Here is a 26,515-nt window from a genome sequence, read left to right as displayed (position 1 = left end):
ATCTTTAGTGTAAATAAAGGTACTTCAAATTGATCAGTCCCTCCTTTGTTACAAGTCTTATTTTGCCTTCTCACAGTCAGCCGTAACTGTTCCTGTGATGGATTAGTGTGCGAAACATTTTAATGTAACGTATTCAGATGTCTTGTGTGTATTCACACGCAAGCAGCTTCAAGTGTTCATGTGTTCAAAGTTGGTTGTTAAAAGGGTATGCTTAAGCCCTGCCTTTTGAGTCGCTTTGCCTTCTAGTCACAAACTTAAGTCGCAAGTGAAGACCACAATGATCGCTTTGAGTGAATTCATATGTATATGTGTTTTCAGATGTATTTACACTGTTAAGAGTTTGTGTTTGTGAAAGCTATGAGCAGGCACCGGGGCATGCAAGTGTGAATAGCAAAGCGATTTCAATATATGAATAAAAATCCACTAGCCCAACGAAATGTCAATATATATCAATGGACATCTGAAATCTCAATGCCATCTCAACTGGGCCACAATGTACTTTTCAGTGCTGTGACAACAATAACTCAACAACAGGTCAACAGAACTAGCACAACGTCAATTCAATGCAGCATCAATGGTAACCCAACAACCATTCAACAAAATGAACACGAGCCGTCTAAGCTCAATGGAATTTCAATGGTAACTTTACATTTATTCAACATTGAGACACCCAATGCTGTTTCAATGCATTTCAGTGGCCAATAATCAAGACCACTCAACAGTCAGCCCAACAATTCTCCAACAAAATTTCCACAATTCCTCAATGAAAAACTCAACATTGACCAATAATAATTCAATGCCTTCTCAAAATTTTTTTTTTTGTACGGGAACGGTTCTGTAAATACGGATTTGCGGCTGCAAACGGCGCACCATTTGCGCGCGTCGTTCTCTTTTTCGCGCTCAATTTCGCGGCGGAATTTTGCGAACGCTTCGCAGTACTTGTATCGGTAGATCGGTCGGAGCGCGTCGTCTCGGCACCTTTGAAATCTGCGCCGCAAGGCCCGTGTTCTCTTCTTTTCCATCTCCAATTCCGGGGTCCACCAACTTTTTCCCCGTTTGTGCGGGAGAACCGGCCTGAGGTGTTTGTTGCGCGCTTTCTCGATGACTTCATACATTTTGGCGAGTAGCATGTCGAGCGCCTGTGCCGATCTGACGTCCGCTCCGCTTGCCCGCTCGAACCATCGAAGCTCTTTCAATTCCGCTACGAAGTTGCGCCTGCCGCACTTGGTGAGACGCTTTTCTCGCACGTTGTTTTCACTGCGCAACACCAGGTCTCTTGCCCTGTGTTCTGAAAACGTCTCGTCTGGCGACACTCGCCACTTATATCCCTCCCCGGACGAGTGCAGGGGTTGCCAGTGTCACGTCGATCCAACTTTCGGTGTACATGTTGGAGTAAGTGAGGGGGGATGCCGCGTCGTCGAGCACCACCAACGCGTGCGCCGCCGCAAACATCAATTAGGCGAGAGGCGCGGTTACCGTTTGCTCTTGGACCCCACATCGCGTGTTTGGTGTTCAAGTCGCCCATGATTAATATTTGTTGCGCTCGTTCGCTGTCCAGACACGCTGAAATCACTTCCAGTGTTCGGTCCATCGAGCTGTGCGGCGGCGCGTACGCCGCGATCAACAGCCACGTGTGTTTTCCTCTCGTGCACCGCACCGCGACCACTCGCCGGGAGATGTACACAGGGAATACGTCGAAGTTTGGCCGGTGGGCTAGGACGGCACTCAAAGGTTCTTCCTGCTCGCCAAAGTATGTGAAATCCGGCGGCAGCTGCGGCCGTACTTTGTGCAAGGCGGGTCGTTTACTGCCGCGATGCATAAATTTAGTTCGTCCGTTCGACGTGTCACGGCCGTTAGTGCGCGCTTGGCGTGGTCTATGTTTATCTGCATTAATTACATCTCGACCGGCTGTTGCATTTGATCTTTTGAGCGGACGTTCCCACAACGCTCGCCTGTTCTGGATAGTCCCTCCTCCTTCGCTCCCCCCCTCCTCCACGCGGCGCGCGCTCTACTTTGTTTCCCCGTAGTGGGTGCTCGCCTTGAGGCGGGCTGCCTTTTCCGCTAGAACGAGGCATTCGGGGAATACCGTGGGGTGATTGGTGTCCCTCCGGCCGGCCCTGCCGCACTCCAAGCAGCACACGGCTGTGTCCCCCAATCGCACGTTACGGCCAGGTGGTTGCTGCCGCACTTCATGCACTGCGCTTCGGCCGGGTCCGCCTTGTGCGGGCACGTCGTGCGCCCATGCCCGTACGTCGCACAGAACGTGCATGTCGGCACGTGCAGGTCTTCTCGCGCGCGCACCGACGTCCAGCCCACCGACAAGCGCGGTCTCGACATGATTTTTGGTTATCCTTCCGGGTCGACCTCGGCCACGTACGCGCGCGTACCCGCTCTCTCCCTGAACGTGACCCGCACCCTGCATTTCTCGATATATTTCGAGCCCCCGGTTGCGATCGTTAAGCGTTTTGCGATATTCGTCGGGTCCGATGTCGGGATCGACTGCCGAAAACTTCACGTGCGGGTTTCTTTTCTGTGCGACGCGCATGATGACGGACGCGCGCGTGACCGCGTTCGCGCTTATCGCCATTTCTAGGTTTTCCAGCGGTTGTTTGCAATCGGTGAACACGGTCAGCCCGTACTGGGTGTTGTGCAGCACCACGTCCTTGATGTCCTTGGCGCTTGGGTCGATGTTGGTCTTCAGCAGCCGGGGGACATCCCGCGCCGGCGTCGCGGTCGTCGCCACCGGCGTCAGGAAGGCGACGTGCTCGTGCGTCGCACCAGGCCACCCCGCCTCGGCGCTCGCCGCCACGGCACCATTTCCGCCGCGAACCGCGCCGACAGCTGGCGCGATGCCCGCCTTCAACGCGGCCGCGTAATCCATTCGGCCGGCGGGCGCACGCCCTGAACCATCCGCACCGCCATCACCCGAGGGCGCGGTAAGTCCGCCCGCAGGTGCAGCCGGACTTCGAACGGCACCTCCAGGGCCAGTCGTCAAGACGGCGGGTCCGTTCAGCCTGCCCTCCGCGATCGCGACTCGCCTCTGCAGCTCCGCGGCCTCCCGGCGCGCCTCGACCAGCTGGTCCTGTAAAGCAAGGGCCGCGCCGCGCTCCGTGGCCGCCTCCGCCCTCAGGACGGAGCAGAGGGCCACCAACTCGAACACCTTAGCCATCACGAACTTGCGCGCCTCCAACCAGACCTTATTCGCCGTCAACGTGCAGAAAGTGAAGACCTCCTCCTCGAGCTCCCTCACACGCCTCTGGGTCCGGCTCCCGAGGTCCGACGGAAGCGCGACAGCCACGGCCGTGCCCTCCGAGACGGAGGAGAGCGCCTCCTCCTCCGCGCCGCCGGAGGGGGGCTGGTCGTCCGCCGCGGCCGGCAACTGGTCCACGGGGTCCCAAAACCGCGCCATCGCCGCGTCCCCGTCCTCCGAGAAGTCCGATCCCCGCGAGCGGGGCGACTCATCCGCGGCCGGAAGCCGCGTGGGGGACAGGGACAGCGAGACGTTATGCGCCTTGCGCATGGTCGGCATGGCCAGGCTCAAAGGGTATGAGCCTTGGCCATATTGGGCCCGAATATTGGGCCCGAATCTCTCGAAAAATTAAGAAATAAGCCCTTTTCGGCCGGTTTTTCGCGGCGAATTGGTTCCGTACACGTTTAAAAACAACCCCCAGCTAAAATTCTCAGAAGCCGAATCAAAATACCAGGTTTTCCAGTGAAAATGCAGGAGAGCGAAACGCCGGCCCGACCGAGCAGTTGCACGAGCGGCTCGTGCAATACGTCCACAAGCTCCACAAACTCGGAAGGCACCACGTCCAACACGAGGTTCTTCCTCGCCTTGAACGTCGCGGATCGCTTCTCGTGAGCTACCTCAATGGTGTAATGGACACGTCCAATTGACGCGGCCCCTAATCTTTCCCTCTCTGAGGAGGCCAGAAATGTATGATGTATGTTGGGCTGAGGTTGCCCTGGCGCTATTGAATTATCGTGTGTCGGTAGTACCGCCCCAGTAAACTTTATTTCTGTCGGTCTCTAGTGAGCCATATACGGTGAACTGGACGACGCAGCGGTTTTGACAACTTCGTCGGGTCACGCACTCTAATAAAACGCCATACAACAATCCTTTAGGAACCCGTGCTCGCGTTTATCTCTGCCCCTTCAAACAAGAAAAATATCCAAAACTGAAGTACTGAAATAAAGAGAAAAAACAGGAAATAAAAGTCCGCGAAATGAAAGTCATCGATAAGTGACACGATGGTGGGTGCACAAGACAAGTCTGTCAAGCGAAGAAAAAGAAAGGAAACGGAAAAAGAAACGAATAAAGCAGAATTGAGAACAGGAAAAGAACGCTGGCTGGGACACACCGTCGCACTCGGTGCCGACACTGCAGCAGGTCCCTTAATGTTTCTGCTCGGTAGGTCTACACATGGCTTGCTCTTGTGCGGCCGTCCAAGTTGCCACAAGAAGTTACAACGGCGGCCGGCACACACACCGTTGTGCTCGGTGCCCACGCTGCTGCAGGTCCCGTGATGTCCTTCAAGTCTGCAGATGATTTATTCTTGTGCGGCCGTGAAGGTGACCGTCTTCTTCGTACACGCACACGCAGGCACGGTTCGACGGTCAAGTGTTTACCATCACTGACCTACGCCACACTGTAAACGGAAATAACTCCCAGGTAGGAGTATATTGCTTGTCCCTCTGGCGACCCCCCGGTTGGCAGTTTATTATGCTCGGTATGATCATAGTAGAATTTTTACTCCGTGCGAGCGGAATTTTCGCGCGGAACCATGCGAGTTGCTTTTCTGTCTTTTTACTTTTTTTTTTAACTTTGGACTGGACGGAGCTTTTTCGAGGTGCAACGGGAGCATATAAAAGGACACGTATACGTGTTAGTTCGCGTGAAGACTTCTATATGCAGAGGCCACTGTTCAAATTTTGAAATACCCACAAGACCGCGTAAAATTCAACGAAACAAGTCAATGAAAGCGCATAAATGATGGCATACATAAATATTTGAGAAACGCCAATGCAGAACTCTGAAAGACATCCGACATACACGCGACACACATGAATGAACGCTGCCGGTATATATAGCCACGAGACTGTGTGCCTCAAACCGGCCTAGTGAGGACCTGTGCTATTTTCACAATTACGACTCACACGCTGGGTCATACAAGATCTGCCTCTCTGAAATTAACAGAAGACTTTAATCAACACAAAACTGTTAATTCAAAATAGCGAGGAAAAAGTTAACGGCGTAACTTTTCACAATTAGCATGCCATTCTGTGAGTGCTGGCCGGCGTTCGCGGCCAAAATGTATTGCGCTAGTTACAGTAAGCAAGAGAAATGTAAGTGCGTGCGCTTTATGGCAAAATTAACTTTGTGCAAGATAGTGGTAGCGTAGCAAGAATTCATTAAGCGTGAGCATGACCCGAGCCGACGTAACAAGAAAAGTGCGCAGTTATACATTTTCTAGACCGTACTACTTGCTCAGCGTCCAAGCAATTTCTCTCGGTTGTAAAAAGGAGCTACATCCGTGAGCTGTCGAGCGAATCCTCAAACGCGGAACCAGCAGGCATGCTTCTAAATCAGAGTCTAGGATAGAGCATACTCTTATCGCAATATCGGAAGCAACGACGTGACCAAAACCAAAATTCACGATAGCAATTCGATTCCAAGGCTCAGTAAGAAGCTTTATCTACAGTACAGATACTTATGTCTTACCGTTTTTCTTGGGCGAGGATATCCGTACACAGATATATAAGAACAGTTGCTTGCATTCCGGTCTTTCTCACTGGCAACACAGCACCGCAACGAACATGGAGCATGCCATTCATGTGCGACGAGCACGGACGTCGTCGCTCGAACAGTTACTGCTGTTGCCATTGCTACGCAGTCCTTTCATACATTACACCGGACGTTGTCAGCATGTACTCACAAGGACATACAAGTCGCATTTCACGTACTGAAGAACACAAGCCACGGTCACGCAGCACGAAAACGCAGTCAGAACCTTAGCCAACATCACGACTCAGTGAGCAGCTCCGAGGTATACCTAAGCCTTTTTCCGCTCTTGAGAACGTTGCACTTGCATTTATCCTTGCCAGCAAAGTCAACACAGCTAACGCAGTTGAAGATGAGATACAGTGAGCTTCAGACATGATCGCTGTATGGAGCAGCGCCATCGCACTTACACTTGACACTAGCGTAGACGTGTCATATTTAGTTCAAGCCTACTGGATTTGAAATGCTTGAGGACGATGCCGGCGTATCAGAAATATTGGATAGCGCCTTGCGCTAAGAAGTTTCGGGGTTGCCTTAGGTTTCCCGTACACGAGAATGCGCGCTTATGTTTTAGTTACTGCGCCAAGCAAACAGATATTGAGCAGATCTTCCATTTCCTGGCAATTCAATGACGCCGGTTCTCTTGGTATGATGAAAACCGATTCACGAAAAATTGTTCACAATAGCTCTCAACAGATGTATTTCCGCATATTGTAGGGATCGACGCACCGAAAGGCTACACGCCGGGTCCGCGATCACCTTGTATGAAGGGAAATTGCATAAGCTTCATAAAGAGCGAAAAGATCTCAAAATTGTTCCCCAGCACGCAACAGCGCTTCTTTCAACCTGCGCCGTGGCGGATCGCAAAAGCCAGAGAGGAGGCAATAGCTCGCCCTTTACTCCTCGCCCGATGAAAAGGTCTACAAATTGGAACCGTAGCTGACTTTCTCACCTTCTTCCGCGCCGGTGAGCAAGCATACCAAAACACACAAACCCACGTTTGCCTGATGTTGCTCATGGGGCTTCAACCTAATAATCGTGACTAACGGAATAATCGACTGAAGAGAAAGCTAATAATAAATCGTGCTGCGCTAGGCATTGAACATTAAAAAAATGTGTTAATCATCCAAGTCATTCCTCCGCCTGCTGCACCAATCTAACAATTTACCGATTCCAGTATCCTTGTGATGGTTATTATAACGTGAGAGATCAAGAGCACATTGCGGTCAGATTCAAACAAGAAATTATTGAATACCTGGAGCTCCTTATCATATATGGCCAGTTGCAGAATCGAATCAAATTTTGCAAGGAGTAGATTTTCCTTCGGAAGAGCTAGAAGTTTGATCGGTGGAGCACTGCTCTGTCCAGCTTCTCCAAATTGTAGAAAAAGTGTTTAAATAAAACACACACACAGGTCTGCCACTGTTTGTAAAACATTTATTAGAGTCGAAAGTGCCAAACTCACTACAATACATCAATGTAAAAGATTGAACAAACATGGAGCGTGCAAAATTCACGCAATAAAATAGTCCATTTTGCAGGCAGGTTACATTCTTGCTGGCAACACATGAAATTTCATGCACACTTACACAACAATGGCACGGCGAAAACAATTTACACTTTTACTCGCTCGTCTGATCTAGCGCTGCAAAGGTTGCAAATAAATATTCACGGGTGTACACACAACACCTGCTCATTTACAAAGCGGTGTGTTGAGAATGTACACCTTTACTCGCTCGCCAGTAATAGCGCTGCCAACACTGCAGTTGAACATTCACTGGAATTAGCAGAGTATTGTACACAGTACATACACAAAATTACAAACAAGCTTGGACACATGCGAATTCGCACACTCAATTCAACGGCCACATTCCCACGGGGCCGGAAGGCAAGAGCGCTATTATACTTAGATTTATGTGCACACTATAGAACCGCGCTTGACTGAAATTTATTCCACGGTCCTGAACAGCAGCGTCGATCCTAGCCGTACATTTACATTTGGATGTTAAACTTCTTAGAAATGAAACGAAAAATATATCACGGCAATTTCAATGTGTGCTTCCAATTAAATGAAAGACGTGGGTATGTGGTCTAGCAAAATCTGTGGACGTTGTTCCGTACATAATTAGGTAATGAACGAAGGTCAAAATAACTTGCTGACTCGCTGTCAGATCGGATGTTGTAGATCTTTCGCGTGTTTTCTCGCACTGCGCCAAGGATTTCTTCAACGGGGATCCTGCGTATGTGGGACACTCGGGTGGCCACGTGGATAGCCATGCCGGGGTGTGAATGCGCGAGACGGCCGGACTCCTGCGAATGATAGACGAATCAGTATACGCAAAACTTCAGGTGTTTCCAGTAAGTATATATAAAATATCGCTGTTTCGCCCGATCCATTGCGACAGAATCTATAAGTCAGCTACACGAAATGCGCGCTATAGAATACGACGCGAATCCTCCCGCGCGCGCAAGAGATCGAGCCGCCATCTTCGGTTTAACCTGGCACTCACAGGATACGGCGCTCAGCCACGCTGCTATCGCACTTGGACTTTGTTCGGAACATTAAGACAACGGCCGAAATATGCCTGAAATGTCCGTGTAATTGCTGTCGCAATTATAGCTGAAATAATATTCTTTTCATACGAGTGTAAAGGTGGGCGCTTATGACGATAGCATCAATCAGTATAACAACATCCTCTCTTGTATTATTATGCTGTGACCCGTGATCCGCAGAGGGCTAATCTACAGGACACGATCAGCTTAGTGCAAAGCAGGGCAGGCTATGACCAGTGGTATGTCTTCAGTTACTCCATTCCCCCGGTGTAGGGCAGCCAACCGGACGTTATTCTGGTTAACTTCCCTGCCTTCTACTTATCTCTTTCCCTCCTTGAAGCTGCTACGTCACCGTAACGAGCCCATTAACCACACTAATAAAAAAAAAAACGTCAGCCTTATGTTCAGCAACTACTACATCGTTCTTTAAGTTAAATTGAGAATCCGTTCTATTAAAAGATTAAAGCGCCAGCCTAACAATGTGCCTCTTTCGGGTACTCGCTACAACCACACCTCAAGTTCAAGGTGCACTTAACTCACCAAGTTCGCACGCAATCTTTTATAATGAGCCATTTCTATCGCAATCTTCTTTCGCCTTACCCATTCTGCTATAAGAACGGCTATGTTAATTCACGGAAATACCGGTGTTACTCCGTTCTAAAACGTAGCCAATATTTCAATGCCAGACCTTGGAAGCGCAATGCATTCGATTATAATTAGTACAACCTTGCTGATATTTGAACATATAGATGCAGCCTGCTATACACCGAATTGTTACCTCATTAACTTATCGTGGTGAGACAGAGAGCTAGTGACTTCTTTTCTCACTTGAGAAGAACATCCGCCGTATTAGAGTTACTCTGGAAAGCAGTTCACTCACCATGGCTGTTCGAGGCATTGTAATCATTATTAATTACCAACAATACATGCGCAAAGTCCCACTATCAATAGAGCTGGCATCTTCGTGGTTGGAAGATGACCCGGTTATTAAAGTCGCTGGCATTAAAACACCACCCTTTCTTTTGTAGTAACATGAAAGAAGTATGTCGTACAATAGGTTATCCATTCAGAAATATGCGCGCGTTATAATTGCATAAACACAGTACATTTATTCTGACCTCTAATGCGCACCAAGTTATTGCAGTGATCGAGCCGCACTAAACGTCATGTGACCGAACTTATCCTTCCCACTTAAATTATGTGGTAGCTTTACATAACAAGATCTTTAAAGATATTCAGTTTGCATTCGCCAATGCATTGATAGCACTGAAACAATTTGCAATTGAGCGCGATGAAAATGAAAAAAAGTGGTCTCTGACATGAGCAGAATCCATGAGCATCGCGTACACTGAACGATATTTCGTAACTTGGCCATCAACCATAGCAGCTGATCAAGAGGTTGACACGTACGCTTTTCGGGAGGAAGTACGGTGCGTCCGTCTCCAGCAGCAGCCGCTCCAGAGGAATCTTGCGGCCGACCTCAGCAACCGGACCCGCGTTCGGAAATCCCACCAGCGGAGTCAGCCCGAGGCAGTGTTTGGGGAATGTGTCCATCCACAGCTGCGCCTCGGACCAGTCCCCGGTGAAACAGTGGTGGTGTATTGGCCAGTCAGCTGGTAGCATCTGATTGGGCGAGAAGATGGAGCAAGTGGTTAGCACTACCACGGACGATGCTCCGAGTGTGTGGGTGTCATGTGACTCTTTAACGCTATGTTGAGAACAATTGTGACGATGAAATATATGAGGCACTTCTCGCTGATGAGAACAGACCAGCAGGTAGGACCAACGCCAAACAAATTAGATTTAGAGAGAATTCAAAAAACGCGCTCCTGAAGCAGGAGTAGGTTAAGTGCTGCATTTATTGTGAGTGCACAACGTACGACTATTTGAACAAATTTGTGATGGAAACAGTGCTGAAGTATTGGCTGGAAAAGTTAAATATTTTATCTAGATATAACGCTCGTAATCTTAGAATTGTACGCCTACAGCATACTAACCGTAGCTCTAAGAAGTAAAACAAGAAAGTGAAAATCAGGTGCCATAGCCACATGCTACTTCACGCAGTATGACATTAGCATGGCATTATCTTACCCTGAGCTCTAGTAAAAATGAGGGACTCATCCTCTCCCCAACAAATGGCTGATTCAAATCTTTACATACAATTGGGAGATATCTTATAACGAGAAAATACGCAATGGCGTAATCAGGTCCGTAACGTCATGCCCCAAGGCAGTGCTGCCGACATTGAAGTTTCCGGATAGGCTGTAAGAAGCCACGAATCCCTCCGTATAACGAGTCACAACAATGCTCGGGTATCGACAACGTGCTAGTCTATAGATAATCCCTGTAATAAAGAGTAGTCAAGCTAGCAGTGCAGCAGGGATGCCGCCTTACCTCCTTGAGGATGCTCAGCGGACCCATTGAAGAGTCCCTGGAATGAATAACAAGGGGCAGCCGCCCATTCCTTCCCAGTTTCAGCTGGCGCCGAAACACGCGCTGCTGTAAGGCCCGCTCGCATTTGTTCCTGCAACGTGCAAACACAAAGGTAAGCGACTCGCTATGCAATTAGTTGTCACCGTTAACGCATGCACTGAATTCAGGCAAACGCTACCCTTGATTTGAAGAGTCTATTTTGTTGCCTAATTTACTACAAACCAACCAGGGAAGGCATGGAATAAGCTTATGGTAGAATTTTTATCACGCAACCTTCACAGACTAAAACACCGATTCAGGATGACAACGCTTTTACAACGCTGCGGTTTTGAAATGTCAAAACCAAGCATTTTATTTTAACTTTGCATTCCGCACCCAATCGCAGTACTTTCATGCCCCCCAAAATGAAGAAGGCTGCGCTCTGCAATGTCGAGCAATTGTGATTGAACAGCGCTCCAAACACTTCTTTTTTGTAGTCAAAATTTTCTTGAGAAAATGAAAGAATCGACTACTTCCAAAATAGAAAAGAGGAATGGGCACCCACTCGCTAAGCTCGGTGGGCCTAAGATCCACCCACACTAAATTCATGGCAGAGAGAACTCACTTGCTGGAATAATCAAGTCGAATTTCGCCCAGTGCGACGACGCTTGGCTGTTCCAGGGCCGCGATGAGATCGTCGTCGATGTCTTCATCGTACTGTCAGGCCATGTGTGGGTGGCATCCGAAAGCGGCCCAGACACCTTCCTCGGACAGGAGTCCCTCCCACACGTGGCGCTGCGTAGATTGCAAAGATCGGTGTCAATTTCAAGTCATCAGTTCGCGCGTAAGAAATACGGCATTTGCGGGAGAGCTTAACCGTAGATTTGCGCGAATATTTCATTTACACAAAGTATTAATTGGCCAGTCGATCGAAACCTACTGAGTAAAACTAGAGACTCCCTTTGCCATTAAAGAGCGAGAATGCGCAAATTAAACCCTTCGTGCGCGCGATTCAGAGCTGCCATTCGGAGTACAGTGACAAATGACCCATTTCGCGCGATTGCAATAGGCGCTCGGAGCAACACATTCTACGAACCCGTCCGCTTTCGCTGTTCCCCATACCCCATAGGTAGAAAGGGCGCGGTAAGCCTAGGCCAGAAATGCTTGAACTCATACTAAAATGACAAAAGAGGGCCCAAAACGAGAGGATGTGCCCCTCGAGCATTAAATACGCGTGCACGGGCTGCCGTCCCCCTGCGCTGCCTAAGACTGCATTAAACCGTGCGGGTTCGTAACTGCCACGAGAATATATATAGGAACGCTGCTCACTGTTTGCAATGTACTGTAGAGAACAAAATGATAGTACCTTTCCAATGCTGTAAAACAGTTAAGTGCAATCTCTCTGAACCGGCTCTGTTGAACATGCGCGCATCATTATATAACGGTTGTGGTGGTGGGGAACATGTATGTTCAGGAATGTAGATATGTGCATATGCCAGCTCGTACTGCTAACGCATGTATAAATGCACACCGCATCTCACATCGATATAACCCCCATGTACATGACTGCTGCGAATAACAAATTCCGCACAACAACGACTGCTTTAGATGCTTCGCGTATCTTGGACAGTTTCCGTATAGGAATTTCCCCCTTATCTCTTTATAAAGCGCTGCGAATCTACCATTATATTTCTTCATAATCTATACTAGAAAACGTAAGCGACATTACCCATATATTCTCCAGTGAGCTCATTCAAATCCGCCCCTTCGTGGCGGCGATTTATACCGGTAGTCGAAATAGCTGTCACCGTTTTTCAGAACCGCGAATTCTCCCAGGGCAAGTGCAATGTTGTAGAAAACGTCTACGTGGCCGAGGGAAAGCAAACATGTGCTAAAGCTATCCGTGTTTCCATACAATGATAACTGAATTATTGATTACGGGCTATCACTATTTGAAAGCCTAATTTGCTTTTCATTGGCCTACGCATTCCAAAGCCGTCTAAATACATTAGGGTATCGAAAATAGTACCTTCTTGAATGGGGCGGGGTCGCAGAAAATGGCGACGCAACCTTCGTAGCATGTGGGGAAAGTTTCCCAATTCCTCGTCCTGAACTGGGCGTAGGAACCGTGGTGGGCCGTTCTCCGAAAAAGAAAATCCAAGTGACAGTGTGTGTCGATTAGGCCTATTTTAGAAGAGAGCGTGTACGGCCACCGCTTGACGACTGGTGACGTCATCGTGGCTGTCCTCGAGGTCGGGAGTTTGAGACGACTCTACCCGTTTGCAGCACGAAATCACTTGGCGCAGGAGTTGGTGTCCTGCAGGCAAAGGATATAATAACTTACTGTTGTTACTCAGTCATAAATAAGAAAGCATAAATCAATGTGAAAAAGAAAGCAATAAAACGTCATTAAACACTGCACAAGCGCTGACGTTTCCATTCAATGCGTTATTGCAAAAAAAGGGACTTCCCATTATCGATACCGTTAAGACCGTTTAGCGCTGGGTAGCGATGTTCTAACTTCATGGCACTAAAATTCAGAATGCAATAAGCAGTTTCCTATCGAAATAGAAAGGTAAATCTGAAATAAAAGGTTTGCTTCAACAAATTGAATTACTCCGGTGCTATACCTTCGCGTCACTTGACTATCAAACATTTGCATCTTTTGAAAGGATTCATTGAAGCAAGAAGGGGTGATGAGTAAGGTGAATCTAACCTGTGAATAACTGAGCAACAGTCTCCAACGGCGTCTCTGCTTCGCCGTAAGCTCGCACCACTACGAGTCGGTTCAGTGTACAAAAACACGTGGTCGTCGGACGTGCACTGTCGACGATGCTAATCCAACGATTTGGTAGCGAATGTTCCTTCGTGCAGATCGCCGCGAATATATAGGCAGGAAAGAGAGAGGTTCGAAGGGGGAGAGGAGGTGGCGCTTGTAGTGGTTTCCCCTCCACGCATTTCTTTACGCCGGGTGGACAACAGCCAATTGTAAGCCTCGAAAGTGGAGAGGAGAAGGCAGGCAGGAACTGCTTCTTCCTTTCTAAGCACGCTACCGAGAACTAATGGTGGGGTAACAACAAAGGCACGGGATCCATGGAGGGTCCTCAGAAAAATAAAAAGAGGCAATCCCAATGAGTCTTGGAGTGGAATGCTTCTTGAGAAAGTAAAGACTATTTTACGGAAGCGTTTAGGTGCCGCCATCTTGGGCTGTTAACGCCGCAGTTTTCTGTCTTTTAACGACGAAGTGTACGTTGCTACAGTCAATTCGCAAATTCGATCATAGTAGTACAAATGCGTTCACCGTTTCATGACCATGTTACGTCACTTCTAACAAAACATAGAAATAGTTTGCCTAACAGTCCAAGATTGCGGCGCCCATGAAGCCAATATAGGATCATATATATGAAAGGTGATTGATTACAGTGTGACGGGGGATGGATGGATACATCTCATAGTTTGACCAAACGTTACGGCGAGCCCGATTCAAAGGCCCCTTAGATTTCAGCGATATTTCGAGGCCAATAATTGGAGACTTTGATGTGTAGGCTACCAGAAAACGACTCTAACAGGCTATTTACTTCAAGTAAAGCGCTAAAAACTGACACGCCATAGGGCGGCTGTGAAGGTGGATTACCAGTCAAGCTGTTTTGCACACGACATAGAGGTGACACACAATTTCGATCAAAGGTATAAGCAAATTTTATTTCTATTGAAGGGTACCAGAGGACATCCCGAATAAAGACAGAAACACACGTAGAAATTTATTCTGGATCGGCGGAACACGAACGAACACATACATTTTTTTATCACTGTGCCTTAGTCGGTGGTCTTGTCAGGACCATGTTCGTATCAGCCGCTTCATTCTATGCTGAAGCTTGTACGTGACATCACTTGGATATGCATTTATTGCCCTTATCGGTGGTCATCGTGAGTCTAGTACACACACACATTCTCGCAGCAGCGCTCTTATTATACGCTTGCGCAACGAGAAATGTGTCCTTCACGTAAGATAATTAATGGCTCATACCCCCGTAAGCAAGAAAAATATATATTTCACAAAGTACTCTGATATTGAAGAGAATGCCTATTAATAACTAATCCACTGAAAATACATATTCAAGTGATGAGACGTATAAGCTTCTTCATTGAAGGCAGCGATTTTAATTAAATTCGGGAGCTGTGTTCTTGCACACAAGTATTTGTTGACGGACACGGCAAATCCACGGAACGCTGGCCATATATCAGGCTATTAGGATAATTACATTCAGCCCATATAACCACAACGCCTCGTATTTTTTACGAAGTAATCACATTCTTTAAGTCACACAACCGGTTAAATATAACCCAGGTGCCCTTTTGTTCCGTCAAATCAATTACGTTTACATTGTAACGACGGTCCCATTGCAGTCTTTGACTTCGGGACCTCCTTCTGTATATTAACATCTTGTAATCTTTCTAATCATCTCAATAAAAACCGCATATGATTCTGATTCTGATAAAGAGCTTCGCTGTAATAAGTGATTGACAAATATGCGCCAGGAAACTGCAAAGGGATACCAAGCCAGCTACCGTAGTGGGGAATTTCTATCTGCTTTGTGATAAGTGTAGCCGAAGCATTCTCAGTGAACTCAATACCACGCTCTGATGAGACTTGATGCTTAGCATGCTTCTTGACCAGTAATAAGTAAGAGGGACATGCGTATAACCTAACTCAAGTGCAGTATACCCCCTCCCCCCTCCGCAAGAAAATAAGGGTTAGCTCAAAGGCTTTCGGAGCAATTCTCCAAACCTTGCCTCTCATCGTATTGTTGATAGCTCTCCCATACCCCACTCGTGGCGTCGAGATAGGAGGTATTGTTCTTGTTGCAGACTTTTACCCAGAACAGAACCAGCTTGTATAATAGAAGGGTGCTCAGGGTTCGACAATACTGTGGTTGAAAGTATACATGGTTATAAAATACGTATAACTGGCGCAACATTTGAGCAAATGCACAATTATCAGCAAAATGCTAACTGGCCAACTTTTTTGTTGAGCGACATCATATATCATATATCATATATCATCATACGAATCGAGCATTTGATTATCCATGGTTGCGACATTCGCGGGCGCATTTTTTGGTAACATGAAACAATACAGAGTGATATGTGCCAGTTGCGTCCTCGCATGTTTTCTTATTGATGTTTCTCGCTTGTTCATGACCACGTTGGTTCTATTGCGCGTCATTTTTTTTACCTAAGGAACCCTTATAAGTTGTTCATTATGAAGGCCTCTTGCGGTTTAAATTTTTTAATGCCAGCTAGGGGTGGTTAATTGCTCAATAGGCAATTAAATCCTTTGTAAGGAGAACCATGGCGCAGACAACTTCATGCGCAGTCGTCGCTGTGCTTATGCGACAATAGAAATGTAGATGTTTTAAGAAAGCGCCAATTTGCCTTCATGTTAACTAGTCGAGCAAGCTGTCAAATGTCTCTCGCGCAGGTAGTGAAATGCCGTGCAATTCAAGAGTTCCCAGTACGTGGCTACCGTGACGAATGCACGTGTATCAAAGCATCAAACCCACGTCCCATTGTGCCCCCCCTTTGACAGCGCGAAAAGTAGGGGTCGCTTTCACAAGTTCTCGGGTGTCAGAAGACTGACATGACCTTTGACCAGAGGCTGTCATGTACTTCCTCGTTTATCGGTGAGTGCAGCGATAATCTTACAATCAAAACTGTGACTCATTGCAGCTGCAGCAGTTAAAGCGCTACGCTCCTGATAAAGTACTCGCGCAGACGTCAATCAGTCGTAAATTATTCACCGTAACGTTCGTCACCTCCAGGAATTTCGGACGTTGCTTCTTCGGCTATATGGCGTACTTTACCGCCGCGTTTCAGCGTAACTGAATGGGCCGTGTTTTCATATACTGATGTTTCAGAATGCCGCTCGAATTCCAACAACTTTCAGTTATCGGCGTCGAGATGGTAACCGTGTCGTTTTATCAACATGCGTATTAACTTTGACATGACGAATGTTACGGTGGACAACTTACGACTCATTCTCGTCTGCCAATATTTTATCAGGAACGTTGCTCCTTGATTCTCGAAACTCCAATGAGGCCCGTCTGTTTCTCGTTATCTATTTCTGGTTTAAGATTATCGCTACACCTACCGATAAAGGAGGAAGCGCATGAAAGCTTTTTGTCGAAGGTCACGCGACTCTTCTGAACCCTGATAATTTAGAACGTTTAGCTTTTAGCGCTGCCGAAGGAGTGGGGGTCCACGGTTGGACTAAGATTCCACGCTTTGACACAAAAGCTTTGGTCACGGCCGCTGCGAATATCACTGTAGCAAAGAAAAGAAATATTCTCTGTATGCTCTATGACCGAACCTGTTAAAAGAAAACTAATACGTTCCTGTCTTCTCGATCTCCAGCCTATAGAACGAGTCAGAACGAAAATAGAAACGTTCTAAATTAGTGTAAATTCATAAATAACTATAAAATACCATTTTAGAGTTCTTTTCCTCTCATACATGGCGTTTTTTTTACATCATGAGCAATCCGCTGTCTGCGGTACGGCTTTGATGTCCTGCGCCGTATTCAAGAAGGCTGCCCTTCTAGTCAACGCAAGTCTTCACTACTCCGTTTCTTTTTTCGCATATCTTAAAAGGTGAGTGGTTTTCTTGTCAAGAACATTACAAAGAGTGCAGCACGTATTCTTTCATCCGATGGTTTCCGCTGGTTCATGGTAAACAACAAGACTGCAATGCCCGCAAATAAAATTCAAGCGAACAGCCATAATATTTAGCAACTCTACGCGTTCTTTGTGAAATCAGGTGTGATCTGTGTTTAAATTTTACCTTTATTTGTTATAGCATACGTAAGAGCTAGCTAATGTGATTGACAAATGTCTTGTTTATTCTCGTCTTTTCGGGATTGATTTGGCTTTGCGGTGGCTGCGACAAAGCGAGAAAGACGACAGTAATTCCTGCAAGTGAACTCGTATTTCGCGTGTCATTGTTCATCTATTTGTTCCTTTACTGTTTACATAATTGCCTAGCTTATTTGATTACGTGCCTCTCCGAGCACCGAGTTATGTCGGGCGCTTAAATTATCCGCTCGCCGCCGCGATAGCCGTGCGATTTGGCACGGCGCCAGCGGTGCCGATGACGTCATGCGCAGTGCCACTCAAGTCATGAATCATCCGCCGTGACAGCTGTGCCCCTGACTGCATTCGTGGCTCTGTGCCAACTTTTATGGCCGAGCATTCATACTCCCACATCGCGGATTTTCAAAGTTAGTAAAATACATTCACTTGTGAAAAAGGGTACGCCAGTTTTAGAAAAATAATGGGGTGTAACGTGCCAAAACCACGATCTGTTTATGAAACACGCCATCGAAATAATTTTGACCACCGGGGGTTCTTTAACGTGCACGTAAATCTAAGTACATGGGTAAAAGGATGGATAGGGGGGCTAGTTGGTAATGCATTATTAGAAAAACTTAGAACGCTATAAACACACACAGCCGTACAGACCGAAAATCTCAGCCATTTTATTCTGGTTCCCGAGCACTGCAAACACCGATGAGAGGGATTGCGAGGGCTTTGTCCGCATGCTTTCTGGCGCCGACGAGGGCCAAAAACAATTTGGCTGGCTCGTGGAACACTATGAAACGCGACGTCTTTCGAGAGTGGGAGAAGTTAACGTCGCGCGACCGCGAGAACGGAAGCAGGCCATCGGCAGAGAGTAGGGGCGCTTTCCGGCTGCGTCCCCTTACCTCGACCTTTGTGTGGATAGCGTCTGCTGATCTTCCTTCCGCTTTTGATGCATCTGCATTTGAAGCTGGGAAATAGGCGACAGGTCACGCAGTCGAAACGAAACTGGTATCAGTGGTGCACACAACTATAATTTCCATGCACGTGCGCGTGGTCCGGCGTAGCTCACAAAAGCACTGCGACTTGTTCGAGCAGTCGGGCCTCGCTATACCCCGCTATTCTAGTAGGCCTACCAGTGCCGGTGACAAACTTTCTCGAGGAAGTCACACCACAAACGGTGTCTTTTCTTCTTCATTTTACTTCGTCCACCGGTTGTAAATATTTCGTTTTTACTTTACGCTAACCTCTACGCCTGCACATTTACCGCCACCCCTACTCCACTGCTGACCACTGTTCAAGTCAGACTGTGCCAGTAGCAATTTCTATCTATCTATCTAGAAGCAGCGGTGGCGTAGAGGTAGAACACCCGCCTCGCGTGCAAGAGGTCCGCGGTTCGAATCCCGGTGCCGCGCAATTTTCCAGCGGATTAAAAAAAAATCCGCGTGTTGATAAAATTGCATAAAGAGGCCTGGAGTGTGGCCTGATCCCGGTGACCAGAACCGGTAACGTACTCCCTCACCAGAGCAGGATTGGCCACCCTGGTGCAGTACTTGGCCACAACCTCCTATATGAACACAACAATCAAACCCCGGCCCTCAGTCCCAAGCAGCTGCGAAGCACCTGACCACGGCGGCGGTCAGACCTGCGACGCTGCAGAGGGTGCTAAGAAACCCTGGCTCCGGAGAGGCCGCCATTGGAATATGAACCTGGCAACGTTTAACGCTAGAACGTTATCTAGTGAGGCGAGTCCAGCAGTGCTATTGGAGTAATTGGAGGGCAGTAAATGGGATATAATAGGGCCCAGTGAAGTTAGGAGGCCAAAAGAAGCATATACAGTGCTAAAAAGCGGGCACGTACTGTGCTACCGGGGCTTAGCGGAAAGGAGAGAACTAGGAGTCGGATTCCTGATTAATAAGAATATAGCTGGTAACATACAGGAATTCTATAGCATTAACGAGAGGGTGGCAGGTCCGGTTGTGAAACTGAATAAGAGGCACAAAATGAAGGTTGTACAGGTCTACGCCCCTACATCCAGTCATGATGACCAGGAAGTCGAAAGCTTCTATGAAGACGTGGAATCGGCGATGGGTAAAGTCAAAACAAAATACAGTATACTGATGGGCGACTTCAATGCCAAGGTAGGCAAGAAGCAGGCTGGAGACAAGGCAGTGGGGGAATATGGCATAGGCACTAGGAATAGCAGGGGAGAGTTATTAGTAGAGTTTGCGGAACAGAATAATATGCGGATAATGAATACCTTCTTGCGCAAGCGAGATAGTCGAAAGTGGACGTGCCGGAACCCGAACGGCGAGACTAGAAATGAAATAGACCTCATACTCTGCGCTAACCCTGGCATCATACAAGATGTGGACGTGCTCAGCAAGTGCGCTGCAGTGACCACAGGATGGCAAGAACTCCAATTTGCCTAGAGCTGAGGAGGGAACGGAAGCAACTGGTACATAAGAAGTCGATCAATGAGTTAGCGGTAAGAGGGAAAATAGAAGAATTCCAGATCAAGCTACAGAACAGGTATTCGGCTTTAACTCAGGAAGATGACCTTAGTGTTGAAGGAATGAACGACAATCTTGTGGACATCATAAGGAGTGTGCAATAGAAGTCGGTGGTAACTCCGTTAGACAGGATACCAGTAAGCTGTCGCAGGAGACGAAAGGTCTGATCAAGAAACGCCAATGTATGAAAGCCTCTAACCCTACAGCTAGAATAGAACTGGCAGAACTTTCGAAGTTAATCAACAAGCGTAAGACAGCTGACATAAGGAAGTATAACATGGATAGAATTGAACATGCTCTCAGGAACGGAGGAAGCCTAAAACCAGTGAAGAAGAAACTAGGACTTGGCAAGAATCAGACGTATGCGTTAAGAGACAAAGCCGGCAATATCATTACTAATATGGATGAGATAGTTCAAGTGGCTGAGGAGTTCTATAGAGATTTGTACAGTACCAGTGGCACCCACGACGATAATGGAAGAGAGAATAGTCTAGAGGAATTCGAAATCCCACAGGTAACACCGGAAAAAGTAAAGAAAGCCTTGGGAGCTATGCAAAGGGGGAAGGCAGCTGGGGAGGATCAGGTAACAGCAGATTTCTTGAAGGATGGTGGGTAGATTGTTCTAGAGAAACTGGCAACCCTGTATACGCAACGCCTCATGACTTCGAGCGTACCGGAATCTTGGAAAAACGCTAGCATAATCCTAATCCATAAGAAAGTGGACGCCAAAGACTTGAAAAATTATAGACCGATCAGTTTACTGTCCGTTGCCTACAAAGTATTTACTAAGGTAATTGCAAATAGAATCAGGAACACCTTAGAGAAGGGCAGCGGATTGGGCGAGTTGGTGTTGCATGGTAACTATAAATTCAAACAGCGCTAAACGACAGGACCAGGTCCTCTTCCGACAGGTCCTCTTTCTGGTCCTGTCGTTTAGCGCTGTTTGAATTTATAGTTTCCGTCAACCAAAGGAGCAGGCAGGATTCCGTAAAGGCTGCTCAACAATAGACCATATTCACACTATCAATCAGGTGATAGAAAAATGTGCGGAATATAACCAACCTTTATATATGACTTTCATTGATTACGAGAAAGCGTTTGATTCAGTCGAAACCTCAGCAGTAATGAAGGCATTGCGGAATCAGGGTGTAGACGAGCCGTATGTAGAAATACTGAAAGATATCTATAGCGGCTCCACAGCCACCGTAGTCCTCCGTAAAGAAAGCAACGAAATCCCAATAAAGAAAGGCGTCAGGCAGGGAGATACGATCTCTCCGATGCTATTCACAGCGTGTTTACAGGAGGTATTCAGAGACCTGGATTGGGAATAATTGAGGATCAAATTTAAGTTAAGGTGCAATCACACAGGCAACTTGAAGGGGTTGTACGACCTTCATTAAACCTTTTAATGGAGAATACCTTAGTAACTTGCGATTCGCTGATGATATTGACTTGCTTAGTAACTCAGGGGACCAACTGCAATGCATGCTAACTGACCTGGAGAGGCAAAGCCGAAGGGTGGGTCTAAAATTAATCTGCAGGAAACTAAAGTAATGTTTAACAGTCTCGGAAGGGAACAGCAGTTTACAGTAGGTAGTGAGGCACTGGAAGTGGTAAGGGAATACATCTACTTAGGACAGGTAGTGACGGCGGATCTGGATCATGAGAGGGAAAATCAGAAGAATAAGAATGGGCTGGGGTGCGTTTGTCAGGCATTCTCAAATCATGAACAGCAGGCTGCCACTATCCCTCAAGCGAAAAGTGTATAACAGCTGTGTCTTACCAGTACTCACGTACGGGGCAGAAACCTGGAGGCTTACGAAAAGGGTTCTACTTAAATTGAGGACGACGCAACGAGCTATGGAAAGAAGAATGATAGGTGTAACGATAAGGGATAAGAAAAAAGCAGATTGGGTGAGGGAACAAACGCGAGTTAATGGTATCTTAGTTGAAATCAAGAAAAAAAGATGGGCATGGGCAGGACACGTAATGAGGAGGGAAGATAATCGCTGGTCATTAAGAGTTACGGAATGGATTCTAAGGGAAGGAAAGCGTAGCAGAGGGCGGCAGAAAGTTAGGTGGGCGGATGAGATTAAGAAGTTTACAGGGACAACATGGCGACAATTAGTACATGACCGGGGTAGTTGGAGAAGTATGGGAGAGGCCTTTGCCCTGCAGTGGGCATAACGAGGCTGATGATGATCTATCTATCTATCTATCTATCTATCTATCTATCTATCTATCTATCTATCTATCTATCTATCTATCTTTACCATTTAAGGCCACGACCATTCGTTTGTCGGGCCCATACTTGGCAAAATGCTACTAAGAGAAAATAAGGTATGCAATGGAAAGAAAAAGAAACAAGACTAGCTGGCGACCAACGTCACTAAAGGTTACGTCTGTTTCTGTCTCAATCTGCCTTTATTATCACAACTGTTGTGCTCCACCGAGGTAGTGAGCAATGCAGTGAGCAGGCCATCTACCGAGACGGTTTTCAAAGCAGCGGCCCACACTCACATGACAGCTTCGTCAAAAGCGGCCGTGACGAACTACTCACCACGCCTACAGCCACCATCAGCAGCACTGCCAATTTTACATGGAGAAAGGTTCGACTGAACCATTCTTGAAATTATCAGCGCGGAGGAGGCCACCACGCGTAGCTACGAAACAACAATGGTGCCGGGCAGAACTCATCCTAAAATGAAGGGCTCAGGGGACATTGTTGCTCAACTTCCGCAGGTCACCTTTGAATGTATTGCAGAATCTAACGACGAACTTTCATTTCAGGATAGATGCGTTTTTTCGGTTGTGTCCTTTTGAGAAATTTTGGCCTACTTAATATCTTCCTTCGTGATTTGGCACAGAATCTGTACATACAAAAATCAGGTGTTTGTAAGGTTCTTGCGTGTGCCATGTTCTTTTTTTCGTGGCGCGGTGGACGGGTGCAGAAAAAGAATGTTCCAAGAAGAAATGTCCCCGGAAGATACGCCCCGAAATATACGTCCCCTCAGGAATCGCTTTCTGAAAAAAAAAAAAAAGCCCCAAGAGAAAAATTAACCGAAGAACGAATTCCGTGCGAATTCACTTGACATACAACTCTTCTTTATTCGACACTTGGCTTAGGCTTGGGGGTATTTAGCGCTTCAAATCAACTCGGTCCATGAGGGGTGCCGCAGGCGAGGGCTTGGGATAATTTTCGACCGCCTTGGGTTCTTTTAACATGCACCTGACATCGTATAGTACAGTACACAGGCCTATCAATGGACACTTTCATGACTTGGAGAGTAAATGTAAGCATGAAATACCATTTGATACCTGGGGATATCACAGTCATCATCTGGAGGACATTCCAAGAAAAAAGCACACCATATAGCACTCCTGTCGGTGACAGTTGAAGGGCCTAACTATCCAGTGACGCGCTTGGCTTGGGCCACTCCTTTACCGCCGACTTATCTTTTTATTCAATTTTATAGGTGGTCCGCATCTGTCTGTAGGTGAGTCACTTCCATGCGGAGGGGCAGTATAGCTGTATATGCATTGTCGCAGCTTGCCACGATTAAACGCAGTCTAAGCGATGATAGAGCAACGACGAACCAGCATAGGACTACAGTAGGTGGAAATAGAAAGAAGCAGCGGTAAGCAAACACGACATAAGATGAAAGCTAAAACCACAAAAAAGATGGAAGCAAAAATCAATCGAAGTTGGCAATAGCAAAAGAAAATAACTTCCTGGGCGAAATGAGGCAGAATAATGACGTCAAAATGAGAATAAACTATAGGAATGACGATGCAAGTCAACAAAAACACGGCTAATGGATGAATTGTACAGAGCTGAGGTACGACAGTAAGTGAAGAAAACTTAAAAAGAACGAAGTTAAGACTGAATCATATTTCCAATAGGCTTCAGAAAACCTATTTCCGATGTCCGGTACCGTTGTCTTCACATTGACTGTGAACATGCTGCTACGTGGCTATGAGCGCTGGCTTGTTCCACTTCTTTGGAAGTACACCGACTCGACACTGGGCCATCTTCATTGTCACGGTGGCTTCTTCCAACTGAAAGGCGCCAATGGCCTTCCACACTATTGGGCGGCTGTGGCCTGCTATGCTTCCCAGCCTTCTGTTCCAGGCCCTGGCATGATTGTTTGTCCTGTATCCTCAATCAAGAGTGGCCGAGTAGACGTTCCACATTGCAGGGGTACAAGTGTGAGGTGTTCGCCGCAGACTATTTCTTCAGCTCTGTTTGCCAGCCTGCAGGTACCCGAAACATATGTTGCGTCAAATTATTCTAGTATTTCTCGGCCTACTTCTGGCATTAAACCTTTCAATGTGATCATTCCATCTTGTACGTCGTCAGACGGCAGGCAAGCGCGGGCGTCCAGCATTCCCATGGAAGTTCGAAACCCCTCATGTTCCCTGTAAAGGTTAGTCAACCTGAGTTCTTGCATTTTTCACCAGGCGCTTTGGCACAGATGGAAGAATCACACCTTTATAGTAACCTAACCTTGACAGCATTCATATTTGCCCTTTCAATGTCGTACATAACGACATCCGGATATAAATTGAGTCCAAGTGTTTCGCACCGGTCACGTAGTGACCAGAACAGATCTTCGTAAGCTTCTTTTTTTTTTTTTCTTGTCGTGAAGGCATAAGCAACTAATACAACGCCCTTGCCAAGCGGTATAACAATAAAATATAGCTTCACAAATCCCTTGGGAGCGAGATCGAAGTTTTCGTCCACAAACCAGGTGCTGCTCTCGGCTAGTAACTTTAAGCACGTTGTGCTGGCGAATACAAGTAGTCGGGTTTCAGTGTCTGGGCCATTGTCGTAGCACGGAAAGCGCTCTGGATGGTTGCCCGCAGTCATAGTCCAAGGTGGGCCGTCGTTCTGCGCAGCTCCAACCTCAAGGCACAAGAGTGACCAGTCCAGCAGGCCCGAGAGGCGGCGATGAGGCAAGGCCTCGAAGTCCCCTCATGGGAGAACTGAGTCCAGGTGGTTATACTTTGCCGGATTTATAATAAAGTTGTTTCCATCCAAGGTGCCCGAATAACAAGGTCCGTGAGGCCCTGACAGGATTCGGTTTGTATATTTTTCTCTGCTGTTTGCGAATGCCGCGTTTCCGGTTCTCCTCGCTGTTCATCCGATATTATTTTTGGTCATAAGGTTTAACGGCATCTGCGACAATGGCGGCAAGCTTTTCGGTCCAGACTATTGTAGTCTGTTTCATTCATTTTCTGCTTTGTTATTGCAATAGTAATCGCAGAATTATCTATACAGGGTGGTTGTGGGAAACACTTAGGCCGTACTCTTTTGAGGATTTCTCCTGTATCTTTGCATCCATTACGTTTAGCACAACCCCAGCGGGTGCCGGAGGCAGTTTTTTTTTTGTCTTGTGTACATATAACCGCTAAGGCAGAGTTTGTGCCTCCTTTGTTCGTCTTGATTGTCTCCATTCTGTAAATACGTGCCATATCGTTTAAGTCAACACCAGGACAAGTATCTAATTTCGAGGGCACTGCTTACGGTTACTGCACGTCTGCTAATCCGTACACTTACCTTGCGAGCGCTGGTGCCACCATCAAACTGCTGCCCCCAGATGCAATGCATAGGCGCTGAACTTCCACTCCATCTATGTTGTCTCAGGCTCGTGTGATAGCTAGATGACATTGCATCTGACGTAAAACATATATACATGTGGTCGAAGGTTGGGCGAGTTGGTTTGTCATTGCGTCCAGTCTGTGTTCTCGTCTTGTCCTCGTCTTTTGGGCCGCGGAATTAAAGTATAGATATAGTTTTTGCGCATTTGCTTTCTGCAAAGTGCAGCCTTTGCGGGATTTTTTTTATTGAGAATTTAAATAATGGGGGTATTTAAGGCAGGACGTTACAGCAACATTTGAGGGTTCCCGTACAAAAAAATGCTTCCTTACTTTCTTTAGAACTTTTATCAACTTCCTATCAACTTTAGCTTTTTAGTAACGTTTGTCAAAAGAAAGTTGATTACTTTTTTTTTAACTACAGTATGTAAAAATAAAGTTACTAGAAAGTTAAGACACACTATTTTAACTTTTTAGATACACCATTCAATAGGAAGTCAATAAAAATAATTATGTTCTTAAAGTACATAACCCAAGTTACAAAACATGCATGAATATTATTAAATAAGGTTATAATTATTCAGTGAACATGGCTGGTGCAAGACATTCTTGTTTCATGCACAGGTGTAAATTTCCTCAATTTTCAATCAACTTTCTAGTAACGCTGGTTACTAGAAAGTCGTTAAAAATAACTTAGTGAAAAATAAACAGATAACATAATCTGAACTATAAAAGAATATGCAAAGACTGGCTGCTTTAAAAAATTCTTTTTTCACAGTACATATATTTTTTTAAATGTTTAA

The 26,515-nt window shown here is 46.6% G+C and overlaps 1 protein-coding gene across 1 annotated transcript; it reads right to left on the bottom strand.

Moving 5' to 3' along the window:
• Nucleotides 1-9,709: 9,709 nt before the first annotated feature.
• On the bottom strand, nt 9,710-25,725 carry LOC140213434 (putative deoxyribonuclease TATDN2). The gene is made up of 4 exons (XM_072284657.1): nt 25,675-25,725; nt 11,373-11,464; nt 10,730-10,859; nt 9,710-9,958 (listed from the first exon to the last, which is right to left on the bottom strand). Exons 1-4 carry the CDS (start codon nt 25,723-25,725, stop codon nt 9,710-9,712), a joined length of 522 nt encoding a protein of 173 aa, XP_072140758.1.
• Nucleotides 25,726-26,515: the final 790 nt, after the last annotated feature.

Source organism: Dermacentor andersoni, chromosome 10 (assembly GCF_023375885.2).
Source record: "Dermacentor andersoni chromosome 10, qqDerAnde1_hic_scaffold, whole genome shotgun sequence".
NCBI classification, from domain to species: domain Eukaryota; kingdom Metazoa; phylum Arthropoda; class Arachnida; order Ixodida; family Ixodidae; genus Dermacentor; species Dermacentor andersoni.
This window is presented reverse-complemented; position numbering and strand designations above follow the sequence as displayed.

Bases quoted from the DNA above. Each gene is read 5' to 3' on its own strand.
- LOC140213434 (XM_072284657.1), bottom strand. From the start codon at position 25,725: ATGCATTGCATCTGGGGGCAGCAGTTTGATGGTGGCACCAGCGCTCGC. The intron at 11,465-25,674 runs GTAAGTGTACGG...ATGGCCTGACAG, and splicing joins GTGGCACCAGCGCTCGCAAG to TACGATGAAGACATCGACGA. The intron at 10,860-11,372 runs GTGAGTTCTCTC...TGCACGTTGCAG, and splicing joins CGACTTGATTATTCCAGCAA to GAACAAATGCGAGCGGGCCT.